Below are 12,855 nucleotides of genomic sequence, written 5' to 3'. Positions count from 1 at the left end.
GCATTAATGAACACTGTTACTCACTGTTTGTGGCGGTGCTGTCGAATCCATATCATAAAAGTCTGTTTGTAACGCCTGTGCTGACATTGAGACTGAATTATATGTAAATATTTGGGCAGGCAAAGCAGAGAAAGGGGAGGTAACATTTCTCCTTACAACCTCACAAAGAGGAGATTCAAGATCAGCCCGTTTGAGCTTTTCTTCTCTCAAAGGCAGAGAAAGATAGCAAAATCTCGATTTACACCGATTAAAACTTCTAGAAACTTGGGGACCATATACAGGCTAGGGGAACTCAATGTAAAAAAACCTCAGAAAGTGAAATTTTCATGTCATAGGACCTTTAAAAAAACGGAACGGAACAGAAACAGGTCAATTTAGCTCAAAGGGAATCATTTAAGATTTTAAAGGGAATTTGAACAGAATCACTTTCACGGCTGGTCACTTAGACGCCCTGCGATTCAGTGAACGAGCCGTTTAACATAAAATCTGCCCTGGATACTAATATCCAAACTGTAGTGAAACACTATCAATTAGCACAGTAACAAGATCGGCAGTTTAAGACATTAACTTGTAAGCACAAAACACAAGATACTTCTCTTTTCAATATGAATAAGGCTTTATTAGATAAATCTAAGACATATAAACTAATCTAACACAAACGCATACACTCACACATTCATACAAGTTGCAGGAAGATCGAAAGTTAGGGAAAGATGAGTTTAAGAGAATGGAAATATGGAATCCCAAGTTTACAGCAATACGTTAAATTGCATAGACATGAACAACCATCAATCATGTAATTAGTTCCTCAATGAGGTTAAAATTATATTAGATACACCAGTAAAGGTCACAGTCTGGAGGTAAAGTTACTTGCGTCTCCTGTGAAGAAGGAGCCTCGGTGAAAGGGCTATCCCGAGGTCGCTGATTGGTTGGAAGTTCAGTCGCTGAAGTGACGTCTTGGGAAGCCCGTGGTTGTTGGCCGTTGGCTGAAAGTGCAGAGTCGTGTGGGCTGGTTGAAGTTGAACGGGCACCCGAGGTCAGGCGTCGGAGACTCGACGTTACAAAACTTAACTCAGCAGTGTTAATTTTGACACGAAATTTTAATTTAGTTTTAGTCTTATTCTTTTGACTATAATTCTTTTTAGTTTTAGTCAAGTTTTAGTCATCTGATTTGTTTTAATTTTAGTCTTATTTTAGTCGACTAAAATCGCTTGGTATTTTAGTCGACTAAAATTGCTTGGTATTTTAGTCGACTAAAATAAGACTAAAATCAATAACAGATTTACTAGACAATTTTTTACAGCTGGTATAGGAAACAAACTTAACCAAAATATATAAAACACAAATTCAACTTTATTTCAACACAACTGTGTCTTTATTTCGATTCAAAAGCTTTTATGCAGCAACAAACACTGTCATGATAATGTAAACAATAACCAGCTGCCAATTGACCATCAATAAAAGAAAAATAAAGTTAGGTCCAGGATCTTAAAGCTTACAGCTGAGCTGAACAATAAGTGCATACATTTAAAGTAAATATTTAATAAGTTGGGTGGATAAAAAAAGTAACAAGATTTTATAAGGTATTCATTTGTCTAGCAATATTGTATGTTTTAAATACTACAATATTGCTAGATTAGTATGTATAATGATAGGATGTGAACATTCACGTTTCACATGACTAATATAGAAATATTTGTGATATTGTCAACAAGTAGAACATTATAAAATATACTAAACATTAGTATTAATCAAATGTATGTATCATAATATTACGTATTAGTATTGTGCTCTCATCTAACTTGAAGAAGGGGCTATTTTACAGTACTTTTCAGTTCGTAATATTTAATGCTACAACATCTACGCACTGCAGTCTTCCAATTTTGCTTAGCTCAATAAACAAAAGAACATCGTTGTGAAATTACATTTGAGAAAATGTCCAGGTGGCTCGTCTGTAAATGTCTTTTCAAATTGGTTGTGTTCTTGCCACGAATGATCGCTCCGCGTGCTTTACAGTTGTTTTGTTTTGTTTGTCGTCAAACGCGAAGTGAGCTGTGGACATTTTGTCGCTCTTTTAGACATCACCTCTTCGAATGCCGTCTTCCCGGGAGCTCATTTAAAAACTGAAAACCTTCGCTTCACGTCTCAATAAGTCAGACTCGGATTGGTTCTCTTCTCTCATGCAGTCTCGCCTGTTCCGTTTTGCCGGTTCTTTTGCTCATTCCTCGCATCTCTCCCGTCTGCTGATTTGATTTTCGTCACAGTCTATTTTCGTCTCGTCCTTTATTCGTTGACGATAATGTCAGTCAATTTAGTCATAGTTTTAGTCTCCATCAGTGCCTTCTTTTTTAGTTTTCGTTTCGTTTTCGTCCGCAAAAATATATTTGTGACGAAAATAATGACGAAAATATTTAGTCAACGAAATTAACACTGTAACTCAGAACACGAAACTCTCAAACGGAAAAGAAAAGAAATAAAGTTTGACGAGACTAGGTTGTGTTCCTTCTCATCGTGGCTAAGTAGCAGCAGGCTTGCAGGCCGAAACATGCTGGAACCGCACTCAAAGAACAGTGATGTATAAACAGCATGGCTAGAAGCTAAAAGCTAAAGCTAGGTAGCAAAGCTACAAGCTAAAAGCTAAGAGCAGGCATGACTAATAGCAGAGACTAAAAAGCAGACTAAAAAGCAAAGATTTTACGATGTCCTCAGTTTTTAAACTGGCCTGTTGGCCACACCTCAAATGTTGTCTTGACAAATCAGATATTGTCTTGGCTCGGAGGGTTTCATAAATCATTTGTTTATCTTACCAAGCATGTGGTCTGAATTTTCCTGCCTTGCAGGGTCTAATTTTGGACATGATTCCTATAACACGAATACGATACATGGGACAAATAAATTATTGTCAGGGCTAATTCAAGCAAGAAGATTCGATCACACACATACCAAACACAATTATAAATCGTTAAGCTATGCCATAGTTATTAAAAAAAAACATACACAATAAGTGATTATAACATGATAGTCAAATGTGTGGGTTACACATAAATTAATATGGAGTGATGCGATGGACTGATTCATTTATGAGTCTTTTTGAGTTCATTCTGGTCCATATATATGTACAAAAGCAGTTTCTATGCCATTCTCATGACAAAGACTTTTCTGTGAAGACAGAGGTTTAAAGCCCTTCCCCCCCTTAGGAATTTCAGTCTGGTTCTGCTAGGTGGGGGGAAGTCAATGGAAGTGTTTAACTCATGGGTTTCCATGTGATGTCCAGCGTTGCATTTCAATTACAAACAACACATTTGGCACCAAATTTCTCTTCTTTGAATTGAAATTGTAAATAATTGTTCTAGTGGTGTTAATGTTGAAGCTGTTGTGTGAACAAGTTGGTTGGTCATCTTGCTTGGTTCTTGTGGCACTAGAACTGATTCATGACTTCCTGAGGAATTCGGCTCTCGTGTTTCAAACATCGCTTTGATAGACTCTTTAATTTGTCTGGTTCGACTCATTTCTGTTACAATCTCAACAAATTAGAATATGGTAAAATCAACTCAAAATACCTGCAAAGTTTTCCGGAGCCTTCAAAATGGTCTCTCAGTTTGGTTCATTAGGCTAAACAATCATGGGGAAGACTGCTGATCTGACAGTTGTCCACAAGACAATCACTAAAACCCTTCACAAGGAGGGTAAGCCACAAACATTCATTGCCAAAGAAGCTGGCTGTTCACAGAGTGCTGAATCCAAGCACGTTAATAATCTCTGAAGTGTCAGAGGGACTGGAATGTACAGTTGCATCTTACCCTTCAAATCCAAAAAAAAAATAGTGAATCCGTTTGTTAAAAAAAATGCTTGAGGAAACTGGCATGATTGACATATGGAGGGAACTCCACCCATCTGTGAGACAGTTTTCCTTTTTCTCGATGTAACGGAGGCTTGCCTCGGGCGATCACGTTTTGGTTGCACCAGCAACAAAAGCAAAGTCTGAGGTGTGGAAAATTTTGACCGTTATAATGAGAATAATGAGTGAATAATGATGCACCATCAGTGAGCGCAGAAACGCGCTGAAGCCATCTACAGTGGATTCAATCATTTTCCTCCACAAAAAAAAATGCAGGCTTTGCCTAATCGCTTTGAGTAAAGGTCAATCAAAATGTATTTGTCGGGCTCCGGCCGAAACCTGTCGGGCTCGGGTCCTGTCGGGCCTAACTTTTAAGGCCCGATTACAGCTCTAGTATAAATGAGTTTGTATTTTCAGGATCTAAATGAGAGAGTATATTATGTGGTGATATCTATGCAACACATTATATTTATAAGAACCTTAAAAGTTCTTCTTGTGAACCCCCCAATCTAATTTCAAATGCAAGACACCATATTAGAGACAGAGTTGTAAAACTTCCCTCCAAAAGGTACCATTCCTCATTGGCTCACTCAAATCCTGAGGGTGTGACATTGTCACCCTACAGTATATAGATCACTGATCACCAGATCAGGGCGGTTCTTTTAGATTCAGGAATTCCAGGAGAAGGTGCTGGGCTAAGAACCTTAAAAATCACCCTAAGCTTGCACCAGGCCTTCGGTCTTGACTTTCCATTCATCAAGATCCTCCGATTCAAACTGGTCTTTCTCATCAACTCGCTTCAGCAGAGACCAATTGGGAGTCCCAAAAAGTGCATCAGGACTCTTTTTCAAACAGGCGAGACATGCAAGTATCCAACTTGGTCTTATTAATTGATACATTAAGTATCATATGCACGTTTTACAAAGGTGTGTTTGAACTAAGAGACTGTTTCCTTCAGGCTGTAGATATGCTGAATATCAAATTGTATCATAACTTGTCTTTATTTCTCTTCTCTTTACTGCTTAAGCTTTAACCCTTTTTCCTATGCCAATTGTATGAGTGTGTATGGGTGTGTGTATGTTAGACTAGTTTAAGTGTTTATGTAGTTAATAAAGTATTACTTGTATCAAACTTGAGGTTGTTCATTGTTTGCTCATAACTGTCCTTAATCATGCAGATTTTTGCTAAATGCTCCGAGTAGTATTGTACAGTAAGAAATAGGGCTGCTCGATGTGTCATTTAAGCATCAATATCGTGATGTACGAATCCACGATAGTCACACCGCAGGATGTGCGATGTAGGCTGTCGTAGTTGATCCCTTATTCATTAACTGTACAGGCCAGCTGCTCCCCGGCCCTTGAGGAATGTGATTCGCAGATTAATTGCAGAGCTTAACCATTATAGAGTGAAAGTTTTGACAGGGCAGAGAGAGAGAGAGAGAGAGCGAACGCGAGAGAGAGAGAGAGCGAGCGCGAGAGAAACAGCGTGAGAGCGAGAGCGAGCGCGTGAGAGAGAAAGCGAGAGAACGCAACAGAGCGCGTGCGCGCGAGAGCAAGAGAGAGAGCGCGTGTGAAAGAGAGACAGTGCGAGAGAGGCCCCTGCCGCACGCTCACCGTCTTCATACAACACGAGCACTGTCTTGCTCTCTCTCCCACACGCATATTAATCAATTGACAATTGGTGTCGATGTTTAAATCATTTTAAATAAGAATTTAAGTGTGCTCACCCCATTTTTGTTTGTAAGAAAATTTTTTATTAGATTTCATATCACAATATATATATATATATATCGCAGAAAAATAAAATATCGCAATGTCATTTTTTCCCAATATCATGCAGCCCTAGTAAGCAAGTTATTTTCCTTAACCAGGAAATTTATGTTCTTAGAATTGACAGACAGTTGACACTGAGAGGTCAAGTAAATACTTACAGCTTATCTAAATATTTATAATTAATCATAACTAGTTATGATTGATTATTCATATTTCCTCTTTGAGATTATTTACTACATAAACATGCAAATGTGCTGGTAAATTATTTAAATATTCATTTTAAATCTCAGAAATTAAAGTAAATTTAGACCAAAGAGGTTCGGCTGACAAAAAAAATAAAAATTGGGAAGTACTTGGCTCAAATTACATTTTGTAAAAAGGGGCATAATAGGATTCTCTCAAAATCAACAAACTCAATAGACATAAAAAGCAACATACGTGTTCAATGATTTCTTACTTGTTTTGGCAGTCCTCCAAATAAGGATCGTGTGAGTCAACCCTCTTTAGCACTTTTCTGACATTCTCCTCCAACCATAGCATCAGTCCAGCTTCTTTCCACAGGCTGTGAGAGCGACCCACATATAGAGCCACTAACTCTGAGAGTGCAGGAGGCTGGCTAAAAGATGCACAAGAAATAAATACAACTGGATCACATTCATACATGCAATAGTTCTGTCAACATAAATCTTTGGATCTGACTATTTTTAAATATATGAAGAGAGTGTAAGAGCTAGAACAAATTACCCAATTTGACTTGATGGCCCAAAGAATACATGAGAAGACACCAAAGCATCAGGTTGAACTGTACATAAGTCCAAAAGGGGCATCAGTGCTGCAAAACATTTTGACACACAACATTAAAAAGCATTCTGCATTCACACTGCAAGCCTTACAGTGCTTAATTCTGATTTATTGGCAAAATAAATCAATGCTATTTTTGGGGGGTTGGGGGGGCTGTCTGAATGATTGTTCAAACTATCACAGCAGAATTGTGACAGGTTTATTTAGAGTGATGTAAAGTTACATGAATTCTGCAATGACTATTTAGACTGAGGTCTCATTTCAAAACATGATACCTGTATCATATTTAAGACCATATATGGAAGTTGACCAAAACAGAATCATACAGATCAAATCGCATGTGGTGTGTGCTGTTCACACTGTTATGAAACCAACAGATCTGAGTCACATACAGATTTAGGCCAAACTTTCCTGAAGTCAGAACATAGGGTAAGATATGCAGCCAGAAACAATTTCATCTTACAATCATGTATGTTTATTATTAGGAGGCTATGGCTCTAACATTTTTCACCCTCTCCACTTATTGGGTTGTTTGTGGTTTTGATTTCTGATTCCTCATTGCCATGCCATTTCATTGAGTTGGTAACTTTTCTCACTTTACTAGCAAGACGTTGTATTCTGATGCATTGGAAAGGTCCTCACGTCCCCTCTCATACTGGTGGACGACTTTCTTGGCTCCATGGTCAAATTCTCAAAAATGTGGTTACCCTTCCTTGAACATGTTTAAACTCTGCCACTGGATGCAGTCTCTCTTGATTAATTGCCCATTTACACTGTACTATTATTACTCAATTTGTTCCGATTGTGCACCTTTGTATTTTCATGTTAGTAGCACACATTTGTAACAAAGCTATTATATTATTACTTTTTTACTTTTTTCCACTTTAATGCTTGTTTTATTACTTTGTCTTGTGGTTGTTTTCAAATTCTCTGTAAGGTTACAAAGCTCAAAGTCCACTCTAAAAGTAGTTCTTCTCTTTAACAGAAAATGTTTTTAAGAACTACAACATACAGCACATTCTCACTACAGCATGCTTCTTTATTTAGATATTGTGGGGTCACAATGTCACTCAAACACTCATTCCCGCCTACTGAATACACAAAAAAGGAGACAAGGCCTGGTTGAGCTGCACTAGAGAAGCAAGAGAGGAGCTGCTTTCGTAACATGTAACCATGGAAAACTGGTATACCGTTTTCACTTGCGAAAACAGAATGGCGGTGCAACAAGTGGAAACCATAGGATGTATATGTGCATATTAAAGGGGTAGTGATCAGTGATGCGCGGGTTGATCCAAAATGAGCGGGTGCCTGCAGTTACCCACGGTTATGAGACATTCAAAAATATTTTTTTATGATATTCGGGTCGCGGTCGGTCGGGTCCTAGTACTACACACGTTTTTGAAATACATAGGCCTACACTTTATTGGCTGAATAACGGCCATGAAGATGGCACACGAGCACAGTCTGCACTTAGAGATGGAGGCGGCAAAGAAGACTGCATGGGGAGCAATGTCGCTGTTTTTGCTAAAACATGATTTTGACGACTTCATTAAGTTTTGTTTTATAGAAAACACTTTTTAAAAGATTTTTGTTTTGTATAAATTGTATCTTAATTTTTATCAATGTTTTATCAATCAGTTGCCCGTATTTAATAAATAAGAAGCAAATATATAGCCTACAATGTAATAAGGCGCCAGCACGATCACTTGCATTGCGTGTGAACTAAACTCAGCGTGTGCCTCACAGATTTCAGAAATATAGGCTATATATTACAGAAAGCTTGAAATGTCTTCTTTTAAACGAAAATATTCAAACCAAAATAAACGGGTTAATCTCTGATGATGTAATCCATATGAAATGTGCATTTCTCTCTGAAGTTCATGAGTCTCCGTCGTCAACTTCATCTTTGCAGCAACACAGAAAACACCAGTTTATTACTAAACAATAAAATAACTCCTTGCATATTTTCGAACTAGCAGGCCATTCTGGGTTGAGCGAGACCCCACGGAATGAGCGAGCGGATCGGGATATTCAGAAATGCGCTCTCCGCTCACGAGCTCTGATCGGAACAAACCCGAGCCTCAATGTCTGCTGACCTTGCAGAAACATACAAATAGACATAGCCAGACTAGACTATTTTAGGAAAAATTATGAGCTTACTGACGATTTGTTTTTATAATTCTTGACAAAATTATAATACATTAAGTGTTTTATGCCTAGTTAGTTTTGCCTACGTTACTATGGCCCAATGAGCTACGATGAGCATTTACTGCTTTTTAAAAATGCGGGTCAGGAAGCGGGTCGGGTACAATATTTTGTTATTTTTTTGCGGTCCGAGTTGCGGGCAGGTTAGTTGAAAACGTTGGTCGGGTGCGGGTTATTAATAAATTGACCCGCGTATCACTGGTAGTGATATAATAATTGGATCCCTTTGCCATGTCACAAGAGTGAAACCTGACACGTGTTTTTTTTTTATTTTATTTATTTTATACAGATGCTTGCATAAAAAAGGCTTACCAAAACAGTTACTGGGCAAATGTTTTTTTCCACATTTGCGAGGTTGGTAGATGCACTGGGGACCGGTTTAAAGCACTTTAAAATGGAAAAAGGTCAGATTTCATTATATGTGACCTTTAAGCCTTTTTTAAAGTAATAACTTTTACTCATAGCAAAATGTTTTCCCGGTGGCTTTCCTAAAGAGAGGGAAAAAACAAGCCCATTTTCTTTCAATCAGTACAACCCACCCATCCCTCACAGCTCACTCAAAGAATCCAAAGAAAAAAAAATAAAAATAAACATTAAGCATTTTTTTTTTATTATTTAAAGCACTTTTTAAAATTGTATATATTATCGTACCTTATTATTTGAAGCTCAGTTACGCTAATGTATGTAATGTTAGCAAAGAGGAGCCAACAAAGCAATTTCAAAGTTACGAACGATAAGTGATAAGTGTTACCCAACAGTTTGTCAGTGGGAAATTTAAAATTATTTTTGGTGCTTTCTCAGTCAGACACAGCCAAACAAGCAGTGTTTTTATTTATTTATTTATTTTAAACCAGAGAGACCTCTTCTACATCTTTATATAATTATACCTTGTGCCACAGAAAAAAAATAAAAAATAAAATAAAAAACAGGTAAGGCAAACCCACCTATATACTATATTAAAATATATTTTATATTTTTTCACTTATTGCTAATAATTATTACTGATCTGCTTCAGTTTCATTTAGCATATACTTGTAACTTTGTAAAGACCATGTGAACAGTGATTTTAGGAGAGTTTATGATGGCTTTTAAGCTAAAGTTAGTTAACATTTTAGACTTATTTGCTCCACACATTTTGTAATTTGGAAACCCCTACTAAGCAGACTGTTGTTATGTTTCTGAAATCAATCTTTCCAGAACAAAGGCAGCGAGTGGTGGGATGTCAATGGAAACAAGATGACTGCAATACTATGAACCTAAAATTAATAAGGATTCAGATTGAAGAAAAAATTGAAGGGCTTTAGTGTTGCACAAGATGTAAACTGTCACATTGCTATTTTTTTGCAAATATAATGCTGACTATAAATGTCTTGCAGAAAAAAATGCCTTGTGAACCAATAAAATTTTTTTAGACTTAAATCCAAGCAAACTTTTACACTAGCGCTTTTTGTTAGCACCTGGATTAGATTAATAACAGAGTGTGGTACATTTGGATGAGTTGGAAAATTTGCCTATTTTCAAAAATAGTGGGTCAAGATCAAGCTACAGTAGGTAGACAACCTAAATGGGCATTACCGCCGCGCGTACCGCCATAACGGTAACTGAAATTCAGTCGCATGTTAAAATAATTCGCGAAACTACTGCAAGGTGTTGCAAAGGGACGGATTGCGAAATTAATTTAATTGTAAAATGAGATAAAAGGAGGAAGCAAAACAACAATAACATTATGATATAACATTGTAACACCTTTAAAAATATTAAAACATTTACAGTGAGTTCATTTCAAAACGTAGGATAGTCTTAGGCTACAGTCTACTCATCAAAAATTAAAAGAAGACCTTTACACAAAGGATCATATGCATGCTATTGTTATTAAACATTATATATATAAGCTAAATGTTTTCATTTCATTTTCATTTCGGTTCCTTCTTGGTTTTAAAAAAATCTTCAGGGTTCATGCAGAGCGAAATGAGAACGCTCCAGCATTTAGCAATAATTCGTATTAACTCTGTTATTATTCTTGATTTTTCAAACTACCAACACTTTGCATTTTTGAATTATGCCTTATGTGTGAGCAAAAATTAAGTATTATTTGTTTCAGCTGTTTGATCGCACTGGTGCCTCGCGCACATATTCATTGGAAACAGCAGTCGTTCACCAACCATTTGGCGTGAGCACTTTGACATTGTTAATTATGATTTTTTTTTCCATCGATACTGAAACACACGTGAACTACACAGCCTATGTTACCTCATGAATAACAATTAAGCTTCAAATGGGCAACATCACATTTGGATTTCTCCTGAATGAGAAAGCCCAACCTTACCTTATGCTTAGCTTTAGATTATTATTATTATTATTTTTTTTTTTCTTATAGCTAAGCCTATATTATTATATACTGCAATTATATTTATCCATTAGAATTATATATTTTTAATAATTGTTTTGTTCTGATAAATTTGTTAAATTTAAAGGATTTGTTGTAAAGTGAAGGGAACTAAAAATATCCTGTTCGTACATTATAACATTATTAGGCCAGCCGTTATTATTTCTAAATGTAATATAATGCAACTTATACATGACTTATATTTTTTCCTCTCACAAACTCTGATTAATTTTTTAGCGTGTTTAAAAAAAACATGCAGCAAACAAAAATAGATGATGAATCCGTTAAAATGCAACCTATACACGACTTATATTTTCTGGACAAACTTTAATTTTTAGCGTGTTTAAAAAATAAAAAATAAAGAAAACATGCAGCAAATGAAATTATGCAATTAATGTGTTAAAATTTTGTTACTCTGGGTTAAAAGTAATTATAATTATTAGATACTTCAGAGTGGATATCGATGTTCATTTTTTTTGCCACCATGCCATGCTATGTCCCGAATCAACCTTTGTTTTATCTGGCAAGTACATTTTTAGTTCATCCTTCTCTTCTGCATGCTCCTCCTCATCAAGTGCACTTTGGTATATACCACGAGGCATGAAATCTCGTTGATCTCTCATTGCTTTGGTGTCATGTCATACACTGACTGCGCAGCCCCTGATTGCGTAATTTTTTTGCGTGATTTTTTTTGCGACTAACCACCTAATTAAAATGTATTCGACCAAGCCCTCTTCGTATCGACTAATGTTTAGTCAACTATTTGGGGGCAGCCCTAGTTATATTTCATTATAACTTTAGACTACAAGGTGGCGCTGCCACCAAACTTTTTGAGCACCTTCAGGGCATGGACCCGAAGATACTACTATAACTATACGCATTTTCCATTAAAAAAATACAGCATTTTAAAACATAATTCAAAATGGCCAACGCCTAAATTGGCTGACACAGGAAAATTGGATATCATTCTAATAAATACCCCTAATAAATAAATAATGAAATGTCATTAAAAAATACCATCGGCCTGATTAAATTTGACATTACAGAATTGTGACATTACAAATGGCATTGGATTTTAGAGCATAACAACTGAAGGTTTATGAAACGTTAGCCAATAAAGCATTTTTTTACACAATGGAACTTAAAGTTGTGAACTAAAGTATAATTTCAACCATACAGCATGTGAATAAATAAAATGCATACTTTTCATAACATTTCATTACTCATAAAATCCATAATCTTTCTGCAGGAGCAGAGCAGAGGACTCCGCTTGGTCTTAAAACTTTCCGCAAACATCTACGATCACAAATAACAATGATTTTCGTTAAATAATGATTAATTATCAATTGATAATTTGTTATTATCATTATGGTCTTGCAAAAATAATAATATGGGCTGCGAGAAAATAATCAATACAAAGAGTAGTGCTGCTGAGTACAGGCATGTTTCAGCTCAGTAACATGAAAACACATCGTTCCTCACAGCCAAAAAACAGACCGAATTCAGTTCAGCTGGAGGAGGTTAGGTTTTTTGGGGGTAGTTATGTATGTCATGTGGTGGTCGAGGTAAAGGTGTGAATCTCTTGCTCTTTCATATGGACAGTGTCTAATGAGGCTTTCAAACTTGCTAAACAAGTTTATATAGGACTGCTGTTTTGGTTATACACTAAAAAATGGTCTGCCCCCACGTAAGATTTTTCTAATTCTAGTCATTCATTTGTTATATTGAACTAATCAGAGGTTTATATTAAATTCACATAATCAAGTCTTAATATATTCTGCGCCCAAGCACATGCATTAAGTTTGCCACAAAGCACATGCAGAAGTAGCCTAATAAATGTGAAAAATGACATT

General features: G+C 36.4%; 1 protein-coding gene across 2 annotated transcripts in view; it reads right to left on the bottom strand.

Annotated features, from left to right (window-relative positions):
- Positions 1–12,855, bottom strand: part of tcf25 (TCF25 ribosome quality control complex subunit) — a 278,696-nt gene that overhangs the window by 115,630 nt on the left and 150,211 nt on the right. For both annotated transcript variants that reach the window (XM_026234236.1, XM_026234237.1), the window contains 2 exons: positions 6,355–6,442; positions 6,068–6,226 (listed from right to left, as the gene is read on the bottom strand). In XM_026234236.1, the coding sequence (XP_026090021.1) occupies positions 6,068–6,226; positions 6,355–6,442 (247 nt within the window). The remainder of the gene's footprint in view (positions 1–6,067; positions 6,227–6,354; positions 6,443–12,855) is intronic.

Source organism: Carassius auratus, chromosome 46 (genome assembly GCF_003368295.1).
Source record: "Carassius auratus strain Wakin chromosome 46, ASM336829v1, whole genome shotgun sequence".
Taxonomy (NCBI): domain Eukaryota; kingdom Metazoa; phylum Chordata; class Actinopteri; order Cypriniformes; family Cyprinidae; genus Carassius; species Carassius auratus.
Note: the sequence above shows the minus strand (reverse complement) of the source record. Positions and strands in the feature narration are given on the sequence as shown.